General features: G+C 49.7%; 1 protein-coding gene across 2 annotated transcripts in view; it reads left to right on the top strand.

The window, feature by feature from the left end:
• The window catches only part of ATG4B (autophagy related 4B cysteine peptidase), a 2,287,566-nt gene that overhangs the window by 295,959 nt on the left and 1,964,565 nt on the right, over positions 1-27,042 (top strand). For both annotated transcript variants that reach the window (XM_069618124.1, XM_069618125.1), the window contains 2 exons: positions 705-806; positions 9,888-9,959. In XM_069618124.1, the coding sequence (XP_069474225.1) occupies positions 705-806; positions 9,888-9,959 (174 nt within the window). The remainder of the gene's footprint in view (positions 1-704; positions 807-9,887; positions 9,960-27,042) is intronic.

Below are 27,042 nucleotides of genomic sequence, written 5' to 3' on the forward strand. Positions count from 1 at the left end.
ATACCGTGACACCCCTAGTGCACAGAGAACGTTGACACGAGACGTGCATTGGTGTTGTGAAAGGGCCGTACACGTCTAGTGATGTTCGCTTCAGTGGCGGGCGATCTGTATTCTTGCCACAAGCGCACTTGAACTTAAACGATGCATCAACGGATAAGATTTGCACAAGATGGCTGCGCCCAACCAGTTATTTTTGCATGTGTAAAAGTGAGGAAAACTAAGGTAAGATGCATAGGAACATTTTTAAGATCGATTACAGTATGCTTAAAAATACATGCCCGAACTATCGGGATAATAACATTTTTTAGCAAACTTCCCCTTTAAACCTTATTTGGAGTAAAAGGCATTGAATTCAATTTTGATAAATGAAGAAATGGTAGCAGGTGAACTAAGTGCCAATCTCTGTATTGTACATTAATAATGGTTTTAGCATCCAGTTGGGCTGCTGCCTATTTTCCATGTGTACTTGCTGTAATATTTAGTTTTCCGCTTTCCCAAATGCATTCAATTAAGTTCTCAAAAAAATACTCAAAAATGTAACTGGATTTTGTTTAACTTTGTAAAGCAGTAGTGATTGATTTCCCCTTTGAATACTGCCTTTGTAACAGCTCAATTATGGTTCTACCTGTGGCAGCTGTTGCTGACATGGGTATGACTTTGAAGAGGGAAGCTATTTTTAAAGATTGTCTTGTGTTTCGTTTCAGCTACTCTCACCTATGATACTCTGAGATTTGCTGACATTGAAGATTTTCCAGAGACAGCCGAGCCCGTCTGGATCCTGGGAAAGAATTACAATGCCCTGACTGGTATAGTTATGCTCTTTCCATGTCTGCAAGCTTAGTTCTTTCTTTTTTGGATTAAATGTTTGTATTGCATTTGGGTCAAAAGCAAAACTTACTTGGAAGCAAGGTACAGTCCACGTGCATCGACTCTCATGTCTTGCAATAGCATGAATAAGAGAATTAAGCGGAGTCTTAACCTCAAACCTGTTCCATTTCTTCCCATCCCAACCACCCGCCACCTACCTCCCAAACGGACCTTTCCACCCCCACCCTCTCAACCCCAGTAACCAAAGAACAGGAAACGGACAACCACTTACGCAGGGGGAAATAAGTTTCGCATTAAGTATAGCAGTAAGAGTCCAACATCACACATAGGTAGTCCGTTTTGCAGCTCAGGGCCTAAACAAACCTATCTGCCAGGTCACAAAATCTCCTGGCTTGCTCCAGCCCTGTTCCAGGCCTGCAACCCTTCGATTACAGTTTTGGTCTGCTGAGCAGACCTTGGCTAAAAGGGTTTGCCAGCATTGTGCTGAAGGTGGGTTTGGCTTTTTCCAGTCCAACAAGTTGGCTTTAGGATCAGTAAACAGTACAGTGTGTATTAGCCTGCGAGTCAATACATCCCCATGCCAGTTTTCACTTCCTTGCCCAAACAACTTTACGGTTGGTGTACAATCGACTGTACCTCCATGCAGACCTGCCATCTTTTAGGCCACCTTTGTCCAGAACGATTCACGTCTCGGGCAGTGCCAAAACATATGTCCCGTAGTTCCTATTCTGCCACAGCCGTGGCAGCATTCTGCAGTTCTCAAAATATGCATACTGTACAGGCTAGCTGGGGTAAAATAGGCCCTCTGAATAATTTTAAATTGGATCTCTTTGTCAGAGATTGCAGAAAACTTGACTGATCATAGAGGAAAAAAATCATACATGTCCCCCCACCACTCCCAAGGTCCTCGCTCCACATATCCGCCAAGGTCAGATTCCTTTTGTAGTTGTATGTGCTGAGGGTGTAAATCCTTTTTGGCCTAGGGTACTCTGTAGTGTCTCTCATTAATCTCCTTTTCGGAGAGAGAAGTTTCTGCTGTCTGGTATCTGTAGTGGTGTGTCGAGCAATAATGGAGTGAAGGGCCTGATATTACAGCCATCCGCCATTCCTCATCTGGGTCCTGGCTTCGGTGAAAGACAAGGGGGTGTCATCCTCAAAGAGGTCCATCAGCCGTGCGTTGCTCCAGTGTGCCTGCTGTTGCGTATGCATACACCCTATTGTGGCATATGTGAGCAGGGCGCAAAGTGAGCTCCACTGTGTGACTATGTATATATTGGTGCCTATAATTCTGCACATCCTATGTATGCCACTGTGTTAATGTGGGGTATAGTATGGGGTGACATGTGAGAGGCTTCGGCAAACTATGTGGGGTTATCGCCAGAATCTCTTGTGGTGTGAGGGGGAGGAGTGCCTGTAATTCAGTGGCACGCCAGCTGGTGGTATCTTCTGCATTGAGCCATCTCTCAGCCCAGCCTATCTGGGCCGCCATGTAGTAGGTCTGCCAGGACGGAAGGGCCAGGCCACCATCCGGTTTTGCGGCCTGTAGAATGCGATTGTTAAGCCGTGCCCTTTTCCTCCTCCAAATGAATTTCCCTATATGGCGATCAAATTCAGTGAACTGCACTCTGGAGGGTGGCATAGGCAGCATAAATGCAAAGTATACTAGTTTGGGCATAGAATTCATCTTAATTCATTGATTCTCCCTATAAGGGAGAGAGGAAATGGGTCCCATGAGGCCATATGCTGCCAAATCTTGTCGAGCACCGGTGTCATTTAGTACAGTGAGTGTTGAAAGCGCAGGGTTGATTCACACCCCAAGATATTAGTTTTTAGTGAGATAAACATACTATGCTTGCTGAGGTTTGTGGACATGAAGTGAACTTTGGTCGGGGCGTGGCTAGCAAGCCATGTAGAAGGCAAGCCTTCTCCGGAGCTTCTGAGGATCTGTCCACAATCCTGCTGATGCCCGCCGCCTGAGCCATCAAAAACGCAGCAAAATTCAGGCGAATGCATGGGACATAACGCTGAACGAGATGGAATACCTAGTTGCTGATACAATGTCGCCTAAAGGAAACTGACCACGGTGTAAGAGACGAGCCGATGCTGAGGAAATGGCGACAAAATGGCCGCTTCATAGAACAAAGGGCTCAGGAGACTGCGAGCCACAGAGTGAAGCGAGAGCCAACTTTCACAAGCGCTCCCAGTGAGGATCCCTGAAAAGTGTACGATTGCCGGTGTCAGATGAAGGACACGGGCAATCCACAAGTACCAACCCTGTGTGCATGCAGACTGAGGCCTCCACAAGTAAGCACGCAGACCCTGGGCACCTGGACAGCACCCGAGACACAGCGCAGCACCGGAGCAGGCGCAGAAGGCAGGGCAGACCCACGGGAAGGATCGGAGCATGGCCCCCACCCCTCTCAAGAACAGCAGGCAACACGGGGGCTGACTGAAAATCGAGCAGGGACCGGCCGTACCCGCTAAAGTAGGAACCCCCGCTCTGCAGCTCACAAACTAGCGCGGCAAGGGGGAGGGGCCTGCAGTTACTATTTCAGAAGCACTGCACTGTACCGGAGGATTGGGACCTCCGGCAGACTAGGAAGACCTGCCACAAGCACAGAGCCAGTAGTGGCAATCATGCAGGCAAAGCACCTTAGCCCCAGATAATATATGCGCAGGAGCGCAAGGGAGCTGTAAAACACGGTGCACCACACTATATGGAGGCCAAAAGGACAATCCACTGAGGAAAGCACCGCCCGGTAAGAGGCCGGCATAAAAGAGCCTCCAGGCAGGACACAGCTGGCGCACTACACAGAAGGAAGATTAGGCTGGGGCGTAAAGGCCACCACGACACTGGGGGGTGGGGGGGACACCAGCCCCAACGCCACGCGCAAGGAAACCATAAATCACAGCACCCCAGAACACTTGAGGCTGACCACGGACACTGGCAAAGAAAGACAACCGCGCCATGGGAACAAGTGCATAGAGGAAAGGGACTCCTGAAGGGCGAAGATTGTGAAGTGACCAACAAGGAGCTGCAGCAAGGAGTGGGATCTAAGGGATAGGTGTGACACCTTGGCGCCTCACACCCAGAGTGATGCCTCACGTCTACGCAGAGAATAGCCCCAGACAGTCCCCAGCGCCAGACAGAAAAGTGGCATAAACACAAAGAACACCGGCCCTAACCACCTAGCCTTGTAACGGAGAGACACACAAAGATAGCAACTAAGCTGCCCAAAATGAAGGGGAAACAGCACACAATGGAGGACTACACCAAAACTCCACAAACAACGGAAGGTGCCAAGAACAAGGAGAGAAACACCCAGGGGGACGCATCACCAACACAGGGGAGATCGACAGATACTGGAGGCTATCGCTGACCTGAAAGCGACATGGGAAACAAAACTGGAGGCGGCAATGACCACTCTAAAGGAGTTGCTAGAGGCCAAAATTGACACTGTGAAGGTGGATGTTAATTTACTGAGGCAAGATGTGAGGTCAATAGCGTAACGCACAAGCGCCCTGGAAAAGGAAGCGAAAGCAAACACGCCTGCCTGCGCGTCGCATACCGAGGAGATTCACGCACTGCGGCAACAAGTGGGCAACTTGGAAGATAGCTGAAGAAGCCGAAGGACGTGCACGGAGGAACAACAAACGTATTGTGGGCCTCCCAGAGGGACAGGAGGGATCCAACCCCACCAAATATATTGAGACAATGCTACTGCAAGAAATAGGAGGGGTGCTTCCTCAAGGCTTCACAGTGGAGAGGGCACACAGAGCCCCGACAAGAAGACCCCGCCCGCAAGCCCCCTCAAGACCAATAATGGCAAAGATACTGAACTATCGCAACAGGGAGAGGATCCTGGAATACTTTTGCAACGGTGGCAACTACAGAGGTCTTCGGCGACCATCACTGCCTACCCGGATTACACACTCCAGGTACAAAGATGACGGATGAACTTCAGGATAGTGAAGAAAGGCTCCGGGAAGCAGGCCTCAAATACATGCTGATGTACCTGGCAAAGCTGAAAGTGTTCCACTGGAACCGAGCAATATTTTTTGAGACCCCTGAGGATGCGATGGAGTGGCTGGACACACAAAATTGCCCGATGGGGACAGATGACCAGAAGGAAGGTGGAATGGAGAAATGAGACGACTGCCCGAGAGTCTGAGGTGTCGTATAACAGGTGACATTGGGACTGGATTATAAACCTGTGATACTAGCAAAAGGCGGGTAGCACTTGAGATAGCAATGGTTCGGGAGATACAGAAGACCTGAACTCACACCCCAGTAGATAGATTAGTTGGGGTACCAGTAGAGCGGTAACCCCCTGCTGGCACCTAAGGATTAGCCAGGGTAGGGCCAAATTCGGGATCGCCTGAGATCCAGGGATGGAGCTGGGCAACAGTTGGGGGGGGGGGAAGGGAGGGGAGTTGGGGTGTGCTTTGGGGGTTGAAAGGGAACAAGCCTACACCCACGTGCTACTGCGCGTGCCATGGATGATGATGGAAGTAGGAGGAGGAACAGAGAACGGCTGATAATGGGGGACCTCAAGATAGTAACCTGGAACGTCAGGGGACACAACAGTTATCTAAAAAGAAATAGTCATGTTGTACCTCAAGAGACAGAAGATAGACATTGCTCTGCTGCAGGAAACCCATCTCACAAGGGACAAACAGGAAACGATGTGGGGGAAATGGAAGGGAACCACCATTGGGGCAACATATTCGGCATATGCCAGGGGGGTGACGACCTGGATAGCACCACACGTACCCTTCCAATTAATACAGTCTACATGGATGGGAGGCTTGTAGCGATAAGGGGTCTGATTGAAAGCAAGGAGGTGAGCATCATCAACGCATGCGCACCCAACCAGGACACAGTAGCATATTTTAAGACGCTATATGGTAAAATTAGCCCGTACCTAGGAGGGGTAGTGATATGGGGAGGAGATTTTAACTGTACGCTGAACCCGGAGGTGGATAGATCGGACGAGAAGCAAAGCAAGCCTAACCCTGCTGCTAGAACCTTGAAGACCTGCTTAGGGAACTACAATTAGAAGACATATGGAGGATACGCCACCCACAGGATTGACAATACTCGCACTATGCGGCCCCACAAAAGATACACACTAGGCTGGATTATGTGTTCGCCTCCTTGGACGTGACTGGGGAAATAGTGCAGGCAGAATACAAAGCGAGGGTCCTTTCGGACCACTCGCCACTAATAACATGGCAATATCTGCCCCCTAGACCAAGGATCCCCACATGGCGGCTCAGAACAGAGGCATTGAAAGATAGTGTGTTTAGGGAGGATCTAAGGGAAGACATCATGGAATACTTTGAGAAAAACACCGGAAGCGTATGATCAGCAGGCACCCTGTGGGAGGCTTTTAAGGTGGTGGTGAGGGGCTCTACCATATCAAAATCCAAAGGGCTCCAAGGGGATATAGTTCGGGACCTACGAAAGGCTGAGGAGAAACTTGAAAGTTATGAAAAAGGGGGCAGGCCCCCTAGGGGACGTGAACACCATAAGTAAACTACATCAAGAATGTGAGGGACTCTGGGAGAGACTATGTAACCTAAATTACAAGAAATATATAGAGAGACAGCACGCTGTGGGAGATAAGCCGGGAAGGTTGTTGGCATGTCTGTACAAGAAGCAAACGCCCAGAGCAGCTATCAGAACAATAAAAAGAGAGAATGGCCAGACGCTACAAACCCAAGATGCAGTGAACGAGGGGTTCCACAGATTTTTCCAGCAACTGTACCAAGTCAGGGGAAAAGGGGAGGAAAGCGAGATCCGAGAAATACTGCAGGATATAGGCCTACCAAAAATAAGTACAGAAGAAAGAGAGCTTGGATGCCCTGATAACGCTAGAGGCGCTAGAAGCAGTGGTTAAGCAGCTGCCGACCAGTAAGGCTCCGGGGATAGATGGACTGCCGAGTGAATTTTATAAAATTTATAGTGCAGAGGCACTCGCCCCTCCCCCCCAAAATGCTAGACATGTTGAATGAGGCGCTGGAAGAGGGGAGATTGCCAGAAATCCCTTAGAGAGGCAATTATCATCCCACTCCGGACAAACCTAGCGAGGACTGCGGGTCATATCAACCGCTCTCCATGTTGAACCAAGATAGCAATATTCTTACGGCTGTACTGGCGACTAGATTGCAACAAGTCATAGGCCAGCTCATACACCCAGATCAAACCGGTTACGTACCACACAGACGTATAGCTGATAATTTGAGGAGGTTCCACCACGTTATAGAACAAGTGGAAGGGGACACTCAGGGAATGGCAATAGCCTCGCTGGACGCAGTGAAGGCCTTTGAATCGGTCAGATGGCCATGGCTGCTGGCAGCCTTGAAAGAATATGGCATAGGGTCAGGGTACCTACTATGGGCAAAATTGCTGTACAGCTCCCCACTGGCCAGAGTCAAGACAGGGGCGATCATCTCAGACAGATGGCAGCTCAGTAGGGACACCAGACAGGGCTGCCCTTGGTCCCCAATGCTGTATATTCTCGCACTAGAACCCTTGGCAATATATTTGAGACAGCAATATGAACCTGTGGGAATCTACACAAGGGGGGGACCGCACCTCATATCGTTATATGCAGATGATATTTTACTATATTTAAGATACCCAGAGGAAAACCTGCAATATGTCCTGGAAGTGATGGAGAGGTTTGCGTCGCCTCTGGGATAGTGGTTAACTCCATGAAATCAATACTGTTTCCCCTAGGCAGATATATAGGGACCCCGAGTGAAGACTTACCAGTATTACAGATACCCTGGGAGACCAGCACCTTTAGATACCTGGGGGTGGATATATACCACAGGGTGGAGGACGAGCATAAACATAACACGGAAAGGGCAGTAGAAAACTTGGAGAAGAGTATGATATTCTGGGCAAGGCTACCCCTGGCTATGATTGGGAGGGTAGCACTGTTGAAAATTGTGACGCTCCCCAGGCTATTACACTTCTTTGTTAATATCCCCTACATGATACCCAAGCGATTCTTTGGCAAACTACAAAGCTTATGTCGGGCTTCATATGGCACAATACCAGAAACAGGATAGCCCTATGAAAGTTGCAAAACCCATACGACAAGGGTGGGATCAAACTACCCAATTTTGAGATGTACTACCTGGCCAGCCAATTACAGCACGTGGCCAGATGGCTAAGGGAAGACCCCACAGCCGAGTCCAACTTGCTTCGGTCCGAATGTGCCCAGTTCTTCCTGAAAGAAATGATTTGGGTGGCCAGCATAGAATTGAAAGCGCGAGCAAGGCTGCTCGGCCTGGGATGGAGCATTTGGCGCAGGGCCTGCCGGGCACTGGAAAACCCGACTCTGTGCTCCCCCCAGGTGCCGTTAGTGACGCTGAAGGGAGTAGACGAACAATTGCATAAGATGATCAGGAAGCACTGGGAAACTGTGGGCATAGCTACAGTGGGAGACCTATGGCAAGAGGGAAGGGTCATAGAATTCGATGAACTAACAGAACCGGAGTACACCCTGGTCAATACATTACTTGTGCCAGGGTGTTTCGGCTGGTGCGAGAAACGTGGCCTGCGTTGGTGCTGGAAGACCAACCTGATGTGTCTGTTGAAACAATATACAATATATCGGAGGGAGGACATGAGGTCTCCCGAATCTATGAACTCCTGATGTCCAGGGTGGGAAAGGAGGTAGTACAATTGAGGAGGGAATGGGAGGAGGAAGTAGGGATACATATGCAGGACGGGATGTGGGAGAGAGCCCAATCATATCTCAGAAAAGTGTCCAGGAATGCGAGGTTGCAGCAGATCCAATTATATGTAACCCACAGAGCATACATGACCCCCCCCCCCCCCAAGAGTTGCGAGATTCCAAAACTCAGGAACACAAAATTGCCCTAAATGCAAGGAAGAGAATGCTGGGATAGTGCACATGTTCTGGGCATGCCCGGAGATTGGGAAATTCTGGGGTGAAATTAACCAAAGATTAGCCGAGAAAGGAATCCGGCTGGACGTGGAATCAGTGTGGGGATGTATGATGGGGGGCTTTACGAGACCTCGCAACCTGAGGCATGCAAGCAAACTTAAGGACCTGGCCTACATACTGGCCAAGCGTAGAATTGCCATGGGATGGAAGGCGAGCCATAGACCCAGACTCGAAGTGTGGTGGCGGGACCTATTGAAATGGGCAGAGGTGGAAACGGCCGTATCGCATGAAGCGACCAATAGAGGGGGGAAGGAGGAAGCGGAAACTCTAATGGCATGGAGACTCCTTATAGCTACGCTGCAAGGGTCCACCCAAGATGGGCCAGAGGAACAGAATTCCTCTAGTGATACAGAAGACCAGGAATCTCGAAGACACCACGGCATTGGAAGTGGTAGAGTAGGCTGGAGTTGAGGGGAAGGGGGAGGGAGGACAAGAAAAAGCAAAGTGAATGTGTTATAATATGTTGGAGAGTTGTCATTTGGTTTCTTGTTCTTTGTGTTGTTATATAAACAATAAAAACATTAAAAAAAAGAAAAAAGTGAACTTTGGTCAGAAGAAAGAAAATAGTCTCATTTGCACCGCCCCTCTCCAAATATTTGATGCCAGGTGCAATTCCCATTGCGATACTTACTGTGCACATATGTTCCCTTTACAGGTCATCTAAACTATCTTCTGCTCTGTTTGGGACTCCCTCTCTTACATTGTCTTCGGCTGTTCCAATGTTTTCCCTTTCACCTTCCCCACACCACAGTTGCACCACCCTTGGGAAAGTCTTCTCTCGTCGTGTCTGGGCTTCAACGCCCCTTCCCTTTATATTCTGGCCTCTTCTCTTTGAAATCTGAATCCTCTTTTTTCCTTGTAATTTGGACCCTCCACCTTAGTCATGTTCATCCACAGTAAACTGGCCCATACTTTTTGCCTGCACTCTGCCATGCCTGCTACTTTGGTCTGACACTACTCCCCAACCCCACAGCACACCCACACCAAGATGCCCACGTGCCTGTAACGTGGTGAAGAAGCAGAATGTGATTTCTGTTTTCTTGTTTTTTTCTCTTCTCTCCTACCTCTTAGAGAAAGAAGAAATCTTTTGTGATGTGACATCTCGACTGTGGTTCACTTACAGGAAAAACTTTCCAGCCATTGGTAAGAAAGGTCGACTTTTTCCTTCATGCTTGGGAACCTTAGGATTCTTCCTTTCTAGGGCAGGATAAAGAAAAGAAAACATGAACGCTTGACTAATTCATAATTGTTTGTGGTAATACTGTCTGTCAGCCTTTCAACCATCCTGTGGTGTGGCGATTTTTCTCAATATCCCCTATCTCTGATCAGCCTTTTGTTTAATTTCCATTGGATTCTACATTGGCTGGGTGTATGCAATACACCACACTAACTTTTAAGTGTGCTTAACCATCGACTCCTTTGTCATGCTAAAAGCCCTAATTGTGAACTGCTTTAGTGGGATTGCTAAACTGGATGTGTATAAATGTATATTTCATTGAGGGCCATCTGCCTCGGGCTGGTGCCTGACATCTCCAAACATGCCCTTCTGATGGAACCTGATTATACATCGCTACTATGCGTAAGTTTATTTCAGTAAGGTGCACACAATCAAGCCTGTGTGCTTGTTTCCAGGCCCGGTTTTCTGTTGCCTCTGCTTTTTAAGCGAACTTTATGCCTGGTTATCAGATTTCCCCATGCCTTCATTACAGATAATTTCCAGTTCCCATTACGCCATGTTTGCACAATGTGGAAGACTTCCAGTACACTTAAGACATTGTGAGTTTACATAATGCCCTCTTTGCACAACATTTCCATTTTCTGCTAGGCTTATTCACTGTGGGCTGTTTTTCAGAATGTCATCTTGACGATCATTGTTTCCAGAAAGAAGGGAGACAGTTTCTATCCATGGTGATCTAGGGCTTAGACAAAGCAAGCCCGAAACTAGGACACAACATTAAGGACACAGCCCCCAAACAATGCTCTTATTGACCTGCAGTCTGGCTCATGTGGGCTGATTTGCCACACCCAGCCTGACCCGGCCAGCTTGTAGGCAGAGTCCTCTGTGTGGCTCCTGAGAGCACTTTCCTCTGGGATTGTCTTTATGGCCCACATAAATAACTTGCATCATTGAGTACATGACCCACTTTCCACTTATCCTAGTTTTGAGGCAGTGCCTAAATTCTTCTGGGTTTCACATTGGCACTATGTTGGGATTTGCACTATTTGAATTGCTATTTTGATTCCTGGATGTTTCCCAAAATGATTAAAGCACCACATATTGAATCATTGTTGTTGAATCATTGTATCTGCTTGCTAGCTGTAGCTCCAGCACTAATGTGAAATAGGACTGGCCAATAACCTTGTGCAATGAAAACATTTGCATCACCTTTAGTATTGGAATGAACATCATTGCAGAAGATTGTGTTGCCATGGGTTCTAAATGTGCGCATTCTGTGGCTAATTTATTCATGGAACCAATGGAGGAGACATCTGGAACAAATAGAGGAGACGTAATACCTAAATGTTTTATCCCAATAATATTAGATTCTGGACAAAGGTATATTGATGATGTGCTTATGAGATGGGAAGGGGAAGGTTATGAAAGAAATATTTGACTACTTGAACCAAAATACATCTAGTATAAGATTCACAAGTGCTCACAATTTGGAGGTCATCAAAAAGGGGTGAATCCTATTTACAGATGACGCTGTTCTTATTTCTGAAACACAGTGGCCTGCAGCACCAACTAGACATGTTTTCTACCAAATGTCATAAAAAGGAATTTGTCGTTAACATCTTGAAGACAAAAATAATGTCTCACCTAGAATTACTTGTCTTTGTGCCTCGACTTATCCAAATAGTGTTCCTTACAGTATGTAGATGCATTTCATTATTTAGCCATTTGTTTTCACAAATTGTTTAACCTGCTCTCTCCAATCAAGAAGAGTGAGGTCATTTTAGCAAGGTGTGGTGAAGTGGTTAACTTTTCAGAAGTTTTCAGAGAGAAGACCCTTTCACACACACTAGAAATGTATAGAGCACAGGACCTGCCTGATTGTGGGGCTATACTAAATTGATCTCTATACATATCAGGGAGAATACGATATTAAAATGCCTTAGTTTACCATACAACGCTCCAAAAATTCCAGTAATATTTTAACTTGGTATAATGCGAATAAATATATGTTGAAATGAAAACCCCTGTTGTAATGGCTGCGAGTGTGGAATACATCAGAATAAAAAATATTTTGCAACCCTTTGTCATGTTTTGAAGACGCAAGGAGTTGAAATTACAATAGTTCGATTATGTTAATAGGACTGCCCATATTGTGGCACGAACCATGTAACTATGGTGGTAACTATAATCTACAACAACTATACATCTGTTTTGATTCCTACTTACGATTGGGTCCTAAAAGACCAAATGGATCTGTGTTTATACCCTACTCTATCCTCAAGATATTTATCAACATTGACCATGATGGAGTTTGAAAAGTATTTAGATCTCCCGCTGAGTAAATATTCTAAAACTCTGTTAACTTCTGGAAATATTTAATGTACAGTTTTATTTATAGGTTCAGCTAGGTCAACCTGAGTGAGTTCATGCCCCACAATTCAGGGCAAGGAAACAGTGGTTTTCTCAAACCTTGAAATGTATTTCAGGGGTGCGCGAGAAGTTCCACACGCGATTGGCCTGGGCGTGTGTATTTCAGGGGTGCGTGAGAAGTTCCACACGCGATTGGCCTGGGCGCGTGTATTTCAGGGGCGCGCGAGAATTTTCACACGCAATTTCAGCAGGGTACGTGTATTTCAGGGGTGCGCGAGAATTTTCACACGCGATTTCAGCAGGGTACGTGTATTTCAGGGGTGCGCGAGAATTTTCACATGCAATTTCAGCAGGGTACGTGTATTTCAGGGGTGCCGGGGAGTCCTACATGTGATTTGGCAGTGTGGGTCCTCCCAGGTGTCCCCTGTACACCCTCCACGGCCCCTGCAGGCAGCCCACACCACAGGGGACTACCCTGCATCCCTGGTCATGTCCCGCAGGCAGCCCACCCAACATGGGCATGCCCCCCAGCAAAGGCACATGTCTCCTTGCACTACTGATCACCAACTCATGTCCCCTTGTACCCCCACCCCCAGCATTGCGGGGCACCTGCCAGCAGGCCCCCACTCATGTCCCCCTGCACCCCCACCCCCAGCATTGCGGGGCACCTGCCAGCAGGCCCCCACTCATGTCCCACTCATGTCCCCCTGCACCCCCACCCCCCAGCATTGCGGGGCACCTGCCAGCAGGCCCCCACTCATGTCCCCCTGCACCCCCACCCCCCAGCATTGCGGGGCACCTGCCAGCAGGCCCCCACTCATGTCCCACTAATGTCCCCCGGCACCCCCACCCCCCAGCATTGCGGGGCACCTGCCAGCAGGCCCCCACTCATGTCCCACTCATGTCCCCCTGCACCCCCACCCCCCAGCATTGCGGGGCACCTGCCAGCAGGCCCCCACACATGTCCCCCAGCCAACATGTCATCACAATCTAGATCCCTGGCCCTTATGGTCAGCCTCCAAATGCAAAACACCCACTCGAGTATTGCATCCACCCACTTAGAAATGGCAATGACATGATAGAACCCCAATAGCAAGTTTTGAAATGAACACATGGCCCTCACATACACCCAATGGGTGTCAGTGAATCTCAAAACCCATATCATGATATGCATGATACCAATGAGATGATACTACACATTGAAGTTTGATGAAAAAAATGTATTAAAAACAGCATAAATGGAATTAAAAATAAACAAATGACAATGGGAATCAAAAACCAAAAGCAGCATGTCCGTAAAATAATGAAAAACGACAAATCATAATCCAAAGGAAAGGTGTCCAAAGTCACAGTTCAAGAAAGTAAATCCAAGGTAAAAACAAAACCGAAAACCATTGCTCCATGGGTAAATCCCACATTTTTTTTAAAAATCCAACAGTCCACTATATACAGATAAAAAAACCAGGGTCCATGATCCCAACTGAAGAAATGAAACCTACATAAAAATACTACCTAATAAAATAAAACTATATACAAAAATGTGGCCCATTGTCCAAAGGTCCAAAATAAATAAAAAAGCAAAGGAAACCTAACACTAACTACATAACTATTTACAAGGGCAGCGGGCTAGTCCGACGGCTCACTGGTTGTTGTCATGGGCCAGGGCATCATCGAACTCCTGTTCAATGGCTTGGAGGCGGGCATGTTCCCTGGCCCCGAGGTCCCGCAGGGATAATGCAGTGTCCAGCTCCAACTCCCTGCGAAGACCCTCGAGGCACTCAGCCCGCCTCAGCGCCCTCCGCATGGAGTTCTCCGCCCTGACCATTGTGAGCCGTTCCTCCTCTGCCCGCTGCCGCTCCGCACCTATCTGCTGGCCCAACCGCTCCCACACGGAAGCCACTCCCATTCCAGGGTTCTCCTGCCCTCCGGCCGATGCCTGCACCCCTGAAGTTGATGGCCCCGAGCCATGATGCCTCCCACGTCCAGCCTGCCGCTGCCTCCGACGCAACTGCCTGTGCCAGCACGACGGCATCCAGGCTGATGGAAACCACCGACGCCGTCGTGCACGTGCCCTGCCCGATGATGCCGTCACATCCTCCATCTGCTGGAGTCCAGTTGCTGGTGTGTCCACCCCTGCTGGACCTCCGGCTCCCGACTGTGGCAGGGATGGGATCCCCACCGAGGTGGCTGCATTGGTCGGGGCAGGTCCACAGGGGGCCCTGGTGGCATCTGGGCCGGAAGACGGCATGGAGTACGACTGGCGCATAGCCTCCACAGAGGAGGAGAGGGTCGCCAGAGTGCCCGACACATGTACGACACCCCCGACCATGACCGCTCCCAACTGGGCCACGTTGGCACGGTGCTCTTCATGATGACGTGCGTGCTCCCCCCGGGAAGCACACACCTCATCACGAATGACAGCCGTGCGCAACGCGACACCAATCAGGACCTTCTCCATACGGCCAGGGATCCCCTCGTCCGCAGGTGGAGGGCAGTCCGATGACATGGACATCCCCCCCTACCTGCGGACGGGCCTGGGATGGGGCAGCCCTGCTGGTGCATGGTGGTGCAGTCATAGTGTCAGGGACAGTGACATGCACAGGCACCTACACGGCGACCTGTTCTGCCTCCTGCCCCTGCCCCTGCACTGCACCACTTGCACCAGCAGGGATGCCCCCACCAGGCCCCATGTGCGGCTCAGCGGCCTCCTCCTCCTCAGTGGAAACCACCAACCTGGATGGCTCCACACCGTCTTCCGCCGTTGCAAGCCCCTGTGGGGGCTCACCCACCCCTTCCGCTGCAGCCGTGGGGGCATCCCCGCCGCTTAGCTCCACAGCGCCGTCTCCGCCCTCTTCTTCACTTTGCGCTGTGTAGAGGGAGACATAGAACACAAGCATCAGGGTACTGTACAATGGTCCCCTAGACAGGAAGCAATAGCAGATGAGTGGCACTGTCAAAGATCACTTCCATCATGTCCCTCCACAACACATGGGTCAGTGCAGGCAAAACACATGCAGTAACGGGCATGGCGCATGCTATGGACATAAGCAAACATCTCCAAGGGACTCTTGAAGCATACAATGTTGTTTTTGGACTCACATGCATCATGGGTCATGCCTATCACATGCACACACTTCAACGTACTTTCATCCATCTGGACTTGTACACCCCAGACACAGTGGATGCAAGGATAACTAGCCTGCATCAGTGAATCTGAACATTGTCACAGACATGTGTCATGCATCCATGGCATCCACAAGTCGCAGACACGCAGGTCAGAAACACAGACATGGACACCATACATGTACATGGCATCAGCACCCATCCCTCACCCTCACCCACACCCATGTCCAGGAACAGAGACTGGCATGCTCTCATGTGTCCATTCCGCATAGGGCTCCCCATGTTACATTTAAACACATACACCAACCGTGTGCTTCACACATTACTGGTCTCACATGCATGACCATGATGTCCCTGCACACACACACACGCGTACATTGCCGATGTCACACATACAGGCAAGTATCAGACAACCAGCACGCTGCAACATGCGCTGTCTCACACAGCAATGCTTGGCCACTTACCGCTCGACTCCAGATGGGTCTGCCTCTCAAGGATCTGGGCATGGAGCGCTGGGCGTACGCGTTCCAGGACCCTCAGCTGTATGGTACTCATGCTGCCCCGGCCCACCTCCACGAGGCGCGGGCCTTTATGAGGGTCCTGGACCTGAAGTCCTCCCAGCGCTTCTTGACTTGCTTGATGTTGCGGGTTGCCACCCCCTCCGCGTTGATGGCAACCACAAAGTCGTCCCAGATCCTGTCCCGTCCTTCCTTGTCGGCGTGTGGTGATCCGAAGAGGGCATCATAATGCCCCAGGACAAGCTCCACCAGGACACCAACTTCCTTCTGACTGAAGCTGGTGGCCCTCTGCCCCTCTGGCTGGGGGTCGCCAGTGGTCTCGGATGGTGTTTGCCCCGACATGGCGACCCCGAGGCAGGCGTGGGTGGGCAACTGGGTCCTGGGGCTGGGCTGTGGAGCGATGGTATCCCAGTCGGCAGTGTTCTGTTCCAGCAGGGGTGGACACAGCAACTGGACCCCTGCAGATGGCTGATGTGCAGGCACCAAATGGCAGGGCACGGTGGCAGCAGGCAGCAGCAGATGGCTTGTGGGAGGCTGCTCGGGGCTCTGGGGGGCAGTAATTTGGCCTTTTGGGCAGGAGCGTGGTCTTACGCGTGGGCAGCTTGATAGGGAGTGATTTGGCACATGAAACTTCTGCACGTCAGCGTGTGAATCGAGATAAGGCCCTTGGCGCGTCAGCACGCATACGTGATTCCATTGGACCAAAGGCCCTTAGCGCGTATGCGTGTCTGTGACGTATCGCGCACGGGAGTTGCTTTTAGTGGTGTGCGGTGCGTGTGTTTGGCAGGCGTTGGGGTTCACACGCTATTACTTCACAGCGGGTGGGAGTTGGCTACGCGTTCTTCTGCACGCAAGGCAGACGGTGAGTGGTACCCTGCTCCCCCAGGCCCGATCGCGTGTGAAAACACCTGCGAGCCCCTGAAATACACGCACCCAGGCCAATCGCGTGTGAAACTTCTCGCGCACCCCTGAAATACACGCGCCCAGGCCAATCGCGTGTGGAACTTCTCGCGCACCCCTGAAATACACGCACACGCTCCCCCAGGCCCGATCGCGTGTGGAACTTCTCGCGCACCTCTGAAATACACGCACACGCTCCCCCAGGCCCGATCGCGTGTGAAACTTCTCGCGCACCTCTGAAATACACGCACACGCTCCCCCAGGCCCAATCGTGTGTGGAACTTCTCGCGCGTGTAGGACTTTGGCGCACATTTTTTTCCTGCGAAGGGACGCTACCGCCTGCTTTCGTGTGGCGGACATGTATGGGCCTGTGCACGTCTTTGGCCGTGCGCTGTTTTTCCCTATTCGATTCCATGAATACGTGTTGTAGGCGAGCGTGTGGGCGTTCTGCGCACTTGCCTTCTGTACTTCCCCCGTGACGCCCACATTTTCACAACTTGTTCCCCATTCTGTGTGTAACGCCCCGTGTTACGCCTACTTTTGTTATGTGCGCCGCGCTATGTGCGAATTCGCTGTGGCCTTATCGCACGGCGTTCGATGACCTGTGCGCCAGCGTGCGCCGCGCACTTTTTCAGCGCACATCCCACATTTTGCGCATGCACAGACTTCCATGAATAGATGTGCGATGTTTTCTGTGCGATAATCGCACTTGCACTGCGATTTTCGCTATTTCTCTGCGAATCGCATGTTTTCGCACGCTTGCGCCGTTTTTTCGGCGCACATTAATTCCATGAATCGGCCTGTAAATGTCTTACTAAAGGTTCTCACAGAAGCATTGATTTCCAATTTCAATTCTCTATTGCTCTCTACATACATACATACATACATACATACATACATACATACACTCAAGGAAGATAAGGGGAAAACTCATAAAGGAAAACAATAACATAGCTAGAAATAGTCGGAGATCACCCAAAATAATCAATTTCCTGCTTCCACTCAACCCACACTTCTCCCCACAACACTTGCCCAGAGGACTACTAAATCAACCCACCAAAACATGCAACACCACACATTACCCTCTAACCAAGCTACAACCCCAATCACCTCAGACAACAAACAACTCAAACACTAGTTGTCACCCTTCCGGACATGACGAGCCTCATTGCACCAACCAAAGCACATCCAGAAAGCTCTCGCGCACAGATGCCAGTTGCTCCTTTTTCTGCATGCACCAAGAGATGAGCACAACATCAAGTTCAAGACCCTCTGCATTGTCCACAAGGCTTTCTGGGGCCTGCAACCGCAGTAGCTCCAACACTCTCTATGAAAATATTTTCCTACTTGATCCGTTCGCCCCTCCACCTCCAACTCATTGAGGGTCAGTCGCTTCTCCAAGCAACGAGGTGGGTGCAGATCTTTCTTCGGCTGGTGCCTCCCTCTGGAACAGCCTCCCTGCCTCTCTGAAACTTGAGCAGAACCATTTCCGGTAGCACCTCAAGACCTTCCTCTTTGCTTCTGCCTTCTCTCTTCCTCTCCCCTGCTGATCTTCTGTCTGACACTTGCACTGGTCACCTAGCTGCCTGCTAAATTTGGGCCCAGTTCCCTGCCCGTCCAGCTGCATACCAGCACTGCCTCCTGTTAGGGAGAATTCTCATAAATGTGTGAATTCCCTCTACCTTAGAACCCTCCAGCTCTTTTGCTAAACTTTGGGGCTTTGAACTTTTTCATTCTGTTTGTTTTTTGTGTGTTTTCTCGTTGGTTATGGAGTTTTAAACAACTCCATAGGCATCATCTTTTTTATTTGTCACACAGCACCCTCAGTGCAGTGGCACAGGGAAGCCTTTCAGGCTTTCCAAAGGTTTAAATACCTTCTCTGGGATAAACTGTTTCCCAGAGAATGTAAGGTTAAATTGACTTTACTTGTCTTTTTAAATTCCTAGACCCAGCACAAACTATCTTCCTATATAGTGCTGGAGGGGTTACCTAGTATCCCGTGTCTAGAAATTCATGTAGCAGTCAAATGCTACCCTTTCCTATCGAAATGGCTGGTGGCAGTGGTTTTACAATGAACTACCATGATTTTTCCCGACCGCCAACACTGGTAGCTAAAAATCGCGGGAGCCATGTTTTTCAAGATGGCGCTTTAAGCCCCTTTGTTTAAACAGGTCCCGGTCTTCTTTTTTCACAATTTCTTTTTGGAAAGGTCCTTCTAGTGTTTGTCTGCACGCCAAATCAGGTTTGGTCCCTTTGTTTCTGTGCATGTGGTGGGCTTCAGGACTGAAGAACGCCTCTGGTGTCTGAGTGTCTGGGGTGGGCAGGAAGTGAGGGAGGTGCCCGAAACTCTCTGTGCTTGGTCTCCTAGGAGACCCAAATGCACTTTGGTGTGATTGGCTGGCTGACTGTCCGGCAAAGGACAGCCACCCTATTGGGTGAATGACAGCTAGGTTGGAATGAAAGGGAGAAAACTGTTTAAAAGGTGAGTCTCTTGGACTGGAAAGCAGAGTCGACCATTGGAACGAAAGAACCGAAGACGAGCTGGAAGAGGACGGCTGCTGCAACTCTTGGACCGTTGGTTTGTCCGGTGAAGCCCTGCTCCTGGTCCGAATTGCCAAGTTCATCTCGACAGAGAAGCCCCTTCAAGGATGACTTCTTCCTTTGAGTTGGTGGGACCATTCATCTAATAAGCCACCTGGATACCATTCTCGGAGCTGGTTAGGAATAACCAGGGGAAGGACCAGCTTGTGTGCTTGACGACAGCTAGTCGAACTGAAGATCTTCAATTTTTCCAGCTTGCTTGACCAGTCCCTGTGCAGTGCAGGAGTCCCCCGACGTCCTCCCTCTTGTCCCCATGACTGAGGCTCAGGAACCGCAAGATCTGCAGGAACTGCCAGGAACCAATGTCTTCAGCTGCATCTTTTCTTCATATTACGGTACTGTGCCAACCCGAGTACGAGAACTTGCCTCTCGCTGTGAAAGTTTGTGGAACTTTCCCAACTTGCATGCCTAAACAGCTTGTGACCCAGCATGAGATTCTTTTTCGTTGAAACTACTTCTGAGAACTTTGGCAAAGACTTTACCGTTTACTTCAAGAAATGCTCTTTCCTATCCAAGACATTGACTTTGGCCTAGGCCTATTGAACTGAATTGAGTCCTCTAGTGAACTGAAACTATTTGCACTACCTGAGGAAGTATTTGTGGTCTATTATATTAACTTGTGCCTTTTTACTTCCATCTAAAGTAACTGAAATGCCATTTTGCTTTTTTTCAGGGGAGCCTAATTAACTCAGAAATGTATTGGTTTGGTATTGTAGTGTATTTGTGTATGATATTAAGTTGCCTCCTTCGAGTGAATGTTTTCTAAATGACTGTGTAATAAATTAATAAGTGTTTTACCAAGAAACCTTGAGTGTAAGTGTCTACTTGAACCACTGTGATTGTAAGACCTCTGTGTAACATCCTTTTACTGCTCACATTCCCTCTTGAGATAAGCCTGGCTGCTCACCTCGCTACCAAAAACTGTGTAGTACAGCCTTATACCAAAGGATGGTTTCGAGGGGATTGGGTCTTCCGACGTATTCCATAACTATGACAGTAATCACCACAGCTGTGTTGCTTCGGAAAATCTTTCTGCGTCCTGCGTCGATGATTTCGATACGCTGTCCTCGAGGGCCTCCAATCGAGCCGACGTCACCAGATGTTAGAAGTAGGACAAACAACGTCCGTAGCCTCAGTTCCGTTTTTTCTGCGAATGTGTCCGCTTCGGAGATCTCGGCGTGCCTCGACTCTTCTGAGTTCTGTTCTTTCAGTTCCTCGAAACTGTTCGTTTGTGAAGTATTTGTCATCATGTCTTCATCTTCTTCTACCCCGCGGCCGGGTTTTAAGAAGTGTCGGAACTGCGGGTCCAAGATGTTGCTGATGGACACACACAACGCTTGCCTCTGCTGCCTCGGGGAGACCCACGATACGGATGACTGTGTGGAATGCCAGTCACTTACTTCGAAGGCCTGGCAGGAGCGTAAGAAGCTTTCTGTAGGTAAGGTAGCCAAGCCCCGGAAGTTGAAATCCGCCGGCCTTTCGACTGACGATTTGAGGGGTGACTCTCCGCATCATCGGCGTCAGTCCGGAGGGTCTTGGTCCGGGAGTCGGTCCCGCCATTCTTCTGCCTCTTCGAGGCACTCACGGAAGCGCCGGCACCGGTCGCCTTCCCCGTCCTCGTCTGAGGACTCTGCCCGTCGGTGGGTTGCTTGTCCCAACAAGCATTCCACTCCTGAGGAATGGGATTCCTTCCGAAAGGAGATGGTGATTTATCAGTCGCAGGGCTCCGATCTGTCTGCGCCGTTGAAAGATGCCGGCTGTGACCGTGCTAGAGACGCCACTGGTACGCCTTCGATCTCGAACAGTCGTCGCGACCACTGGGCGCCTTCGAGGTCCCGGTCGGACAAGGATGGTCACTCTAGACATGCCCGTTCCAGGACCCGGGCCTCGACGCCCTCGACGACCGCGAGAGCCTGTGAAGCCTTCGAGGAAGACTTTGATGCCTTCGGCGCCAAGGTCGTCGAGACTCTCTCGAGGCTCCGCCTCCGAGGAAGCCGTCGACGCCATCGGCGCCCAGGCTGTCGAAGGACACGCTCGGGGCTCCACCCTCGAGGCCTGTGTCGACTCTGTTGAAGCCGTCTGCGCCACGCTCGACGTTGACGCAGATTCCATTGACGCCCTCGATGTCTTTCGAGGCTGCTTTGTCAGAGGTACCGCGTGGTGCGGTGGAACCCCCCAGAAAGGCTCTGGCCAAGGCAAAAAATGTCTTTGTCCCTTTTTTCTGTGCCCTCTTTCCAGCCTATGGATTATATATCTGAGGTGGATGAGGGGTCTGAGGAGGGTTTGGTGTCTGATGAGGTGCCTGACAACATATTGTCGGGGCATAGCCAGATTGAAGACCTGTGTCAGTCACTGCACGACACCAGTTGTCTGGACACCTCTCCGGAGGTGGAGTTCTGTAGGCCTGAGCCTGGCACCCATGCCAAGTCCTCGTACCGGCATCTTATGTCGAGGGTCACAGACTACTTGGGGTGGTCTGCGCCACCTGTGGATTTTCTGCAGGATGACCTGACAGATATCCTCGACCAAGGTCCACCAACTGACCCGGTACTGCCACTCCATATGGCTCTGCAAAGAAGGGTGGCAGCGGCTTGGACTGCTCCAGAGTCTCCCGGCAGTGGGCAAGTCTTTGCTGTGAAAATACCGCCCAGCCAGTAGCGACCCCCAGCCAGTAGCGACCCCTGCTACTTGACCACGCACCCCATTCCGGAGGGTTTGGTGGTGCAGGCGGCTACGGCCCCAGCAAAGCAGGCATCGTACCCTACCATCCCTCCTGATGGGGACGACAAGCGTTTTGATGGCTGGGCAAAGAACATGTTTTCTTCAGGGGGTATGGCTTTACAGGCAGCCAACTCCATGTGTGCCCTGTCACGTTTCACGCACACTCTGTGGAACTGTATTTCATTAGCGGCTGAACACATTCCGGAGTGGAGGAACGGGATGGTTTTCTCGCTATTATACAGGATGGCAATGATGCCATGTGTGAGTCCATTCAGACGGGTCTGGACATGGCAGATTGCGTCAGTGGGTCCATGGCGGCGAGCACCGTAATACGCACGTTTGCCTGGTTGCGGAAGTCAGGGTTTGCGCCTGATGTGCAAGCCATGCTCCTCAACATGCCCTTTGATGGTGAACATCTTTTTGGCAGCAAGGATGACGAGTGCCTTGAGAGGTTGCAGACCTCCAAAGCTGCAGCAAAGTCATTGAGCGCTGCAGTATGTCAACCTCTGCCTTTTCGTCCTAGGGGAAATACAAATAGTTAGAGCTAAGGTGTCCTCTTTTTAGGGGGCTGTGTGGCTGAGGACAGATTTAGACAAGTAACAAAAAAATGCCACAACAAACAGCTACCCACCTATACACGCATTAGATGTGCTTGGTTGTAAAAAGTGCTACTTAACATGTCGGTCAATAGATCCAGGCATAGAAAATAGAGATGAACATTTTAATCAATATATATAAAAACATTTGGAACATTTTCCATGTAAGACAGTAGACAAAAATGCATTTGGATAACGAACAAAGAAAAAATCACATAAAAAACAAACTCATGTGACGGTCATGTTTTTCAATAATTGAACTGAACCACAAATTTCATAGAGTGGCAACATTGTGATCTTCGTAATAATGTGTGGTAAACACATAATGATTTTTATAATCTTTAAATGATAATTGCTAGTTTTTGACTCCGTCGACACAGAGGAATGTGTTTCTGGGAAACAGTGATGATGCTTGGAGAAAATCTATAGCCGATTTTAACCGCTAATAGAAGTATACTGATCCCGTCTTCAGGACGAAAGATGGTGGCATCGCATCAATAGTGTCAAAATTGAGAGTGAGGAACCATCAGGTAACTTTTCTTGTTATAGCAATCTAAAAACCAAGAGGCACAAAAACGGCGAATTGGTAACGTAAAAATATAAAACCAAATTTGAAGGTGACATATCTCTATTTGAGTGCACTCCAAGCATCATCACTGTTTCCCAGAAACACATTCCTCTGTGTCGACGGAGTCAAGGACTAGCAATTATCATTTAAAGATTATAAAAATCATTATGTGTTTACCACACATTATTACTAACATCACAATGTTGCCACTCTATGAAATTTGTGGTTCCGTTCAATTATTGAAAAACATGACCGTCACATGAGTTTGTTTTTTATGTGATTTCGTTATCAAAATGCATTTTTGTCTACTGTCTTACATGGAAAATGTTCCAAATGTTTTTATATATATTGATTAAAATGTTCATCTCTATTTTCTATGCCTGGATCTATTGACCGACATGTTAAGTAGCACTTTTTACAACCAAGCACATCTAATGAGTGTATAGCTGTTTGTTGTGGCATTTTTTTTGTTACTTTTCTTCCTAGGGGACAGCAATGGAGGGGAGGTTCCTATCGATGTTACTCAGACTTCAGTAAATCGAGAGGAGCTGCAAGTCAAAGGGGCCACCGTAGGAGTGCCAGAGGTGGAAAACAAAGTACTCGAGGTGCCAAGGCCGCTCGGGCAGTTGCCTCTTTGCCCTCAGGCACTGCCACAGCCGCTTCAGCTCAGTCATGAGGCCCTTGCTTCACCGGTTGGGGGAAGGCTGGCGCAGCATCTTGTAGAATGGCATGCCATTACTTCAGATGTATGGGTTCTGGAGATCATAGCCCACGGCTACTGTCTTCCTTTCCGGCAGAGGCCTCACGACAAACCACCAGGGAATCTCTCTTTGAAGAGTCCGGATCCGCTCCTTGCGCAGGAAATACAATCCCTGCTGGAGAAAGGCGCCATAGAACTGGTGCATGTATTGGAGAGGAACAAGGGATGGTATCCCACTTATTTTTTTATTTCGAAGAAAGACTGGGGATTGAGACCCATCATGGACTTGCGTGGTTTGAACAAGCTCCTCAGGAAGGACAAGTTCAAGATGGTTACTCTTTCTCAAGTCCTCCAGGCCCTTCAACTTCAGGACTGGTTGGTGTCTCTCGACCTCAAGGATGCTTATTTTCATGTGCCGGTCCATCCCAAGCACAAGAAGTACCTGAGGTTCGTGGTTGGCAACTCGCACTTTCAGTTTCGGGTCCTGCCGTTCGGATTGACCTTCGCCCGAGGGTCTTCACCAAGCTCATGGTGGTGGTGGCAGTGTATCTCAGGAAAGGGGGGATTCATGTTTACCCCTACCTGGATGATTGGTTGATCAGGGCGCGCTCTCCCGAGCAAGTCCTGGATCATCTGTCCGTCACCTGCCACTCCCTTCACAAGCTGGGCTTCTCCCTCAACTTAAAGAAGTCTCATGTGACACCTACCCAGCGGCTCTAGTACATCGGAGCAGTGCTCAACACGTCCCTGGGGCAGTGTTTTCCTCCCCAGGTGAGGGCTCACCACATTCAGCTGATGGGGCACAAGTTTCAACATGCCCAGAGTCTCCCAGCGTTCGAGTTCTTGAAGTTGCTCGGCCTCATGGCATCCTGCATTCTTCTGGTGCCAGAGGCCAGGTTGCGGATGAGATCTCTGCAACGGGCACTCAAGCTACAGTGGTCACAGTCCTCCGGCAGGATGTCAGACCCAGTTCAGGTGCCGCCCTCGGTCGCCCAGGAGCTTCTATGGTGGGCCGTGGAAGGCAATCTGATGAGGGGGGGGGGCTCCGTTTTGGCTACTCTGGCCGGAGGTGACGATCGTGACGGACGCATCCCTCACGGGATGGGTAGCTCATGCCAACGAGCTGACAGTCAGCGGTCGTTGGTCTCTGTCGGAGTCCTGACTCCATATCAATCTGTTGGAGCTGAGGGCCGTCAGGCTTGCCCTGAAGAATGTCCTGATTCTGACAGACAACACAGTGGCCATGCACTACCTCAACAAAAAGGGGGGTGCAGGGTCACTTCCTCTGTGCAGGGAGACAATGCAGCTCTGGTTCTGGGCCATCCAGCAGGGAATTTCGATCTCGGCAGTTCATCTGGCCGGAGACGAAAACAAGACGGCAGATGTTCTGAGCAGGCAGAGCGCAATCTCTCACGAGTGGGAGGTGGCTCAGGAGATTCTCCTGGAGATCTTCGCCCTTTGAGGGACCCCTCAAGTGGATCGCTTCACCTCCGGTGTCAGCTGGAAGTGCGAAAGGTTCTGTTCGCGGGAATTTCCTCCACGAGGAGCCTTAGGAGATGCGTTTGTGGTGGAGTGGTCCTTCCCACTGCTGTACACTTTTCCTCCAGTCTCCGTCATCCCGCAAGTGCTGCAGAGGTTAGAGGTTCGGTTCCCGGATGATCCTCATTGCTCCGGCATGGGCCCGGAAGACGTGGTACCCGGACCTCCCCTACCGAGATGATCTGCTCTCACGGGAGGGGGGGGGGTCAGGTTCTCCATCCAGAGGTCCGATCCCTCAACCTTCACGCTTGGCTTCTGAAAGGTTGAGGTATAAGGATTGGGACCTCCCTGAAGACGTGATGGAGGTGTTGCTTTCAGACAGACGGCCGACAACAAAGTCCCTGTACCGTTGCCGTTAAAGAAAGTTCTGCGACTGGTGCAGGGTTAAGAATGTGTATCCATTTTCATGTGACATTCCTGTGGTTCTGTCTTTTTTGCTTTCGTTAGCCCACAAGGGCCTGCAAGTGGGTACCATTAAAGGTTACCTGGCGGCGCTGTCCATATTTAAGCGCTCGTCTGATGAGTGTTCTTATTTCAAAATTCCTTTCATTTCTCAGTTTCTCAAAGGGCTCACTAATGGGTTCCCGCTGGCTCCTTTTCAGGTGCCGGGTTGGGATTTGAACCTTGTTCTAAAATTCCTAATGGGTGCTCCATTTGAGCCTTTACATTCTTGTCCTTTGAGACTGTTAACCCTTAAAACTGTATTTTTATTTGCGGTCACTTCCGCTCGCAGAGTGAGTGAGTTGCAGGCACTTTCATTTAAGCCACACTTCACTGTGTTTCATAAGGACCGGGTTGTCCTTAGAGTTGGTCCTTCCTTTCTTCCGAAGGTGGTGTCGGAATTTCCTTTACGCCAGAAGGTTATTCTTCCGGCATTTTATCCTCCTCCACATCCTGGTAAAGAAGAGGAGAGTCTCAATAGGTTGGATCCTATGAGAGCTTTAAGCTTCTACATTTCACGCATGTCCCGGGTCAGAGTGGACGATCAGCTCTTTATTGGTTACGCTGGAAGGCGTTTGTGACAAGCTGTTACTAAGCAGACTTTGTCTAGATGGATTATCTTGGCAATTTCTGAATGTTACCGCTTGGCGGGTAAGGACCCTCCGGTAGGCTTACGGGCCCATTCTACTAGGGGTGTGGCTGCCTCTACTGCCCTGTAGAGGAGTGTTCCTATTCGTAACATCTGTGAAGCACCCACTTGTGCTTCGGTCCATACTTTTGTACGACACTACTCCCTAGATTCTATCCATGGGCAGGATCTGGCCTTTGGCAAGGCGGTCCTTTACTCTGCAATTTGATTGGGCATTCTAAATTTCTATATTCTAAATTATTTTCCCACCTCCTTACGTTGGTACTGCTTTGGGAGTTTGTCATCGATATGGAATACATCGGAGGACCCAATCCCCTCGAAGA

The sequence above is a fragment of the Ambystoma mexicanum genome, chromosome 10 (assembly GCF_040938575.1).
Source record: "Ambystoma mexicanum isolate Mex_15411 chromosome 10, UKY_AmexF1_1, whole genome shotgun sequence".
NCBI classification, from domain to species: Eukaryota; Metazoa; Chordata; class Amphibia; order Caudata; family Ambystomatidae; genus Ambystoma; species Ambystoma mexicanum.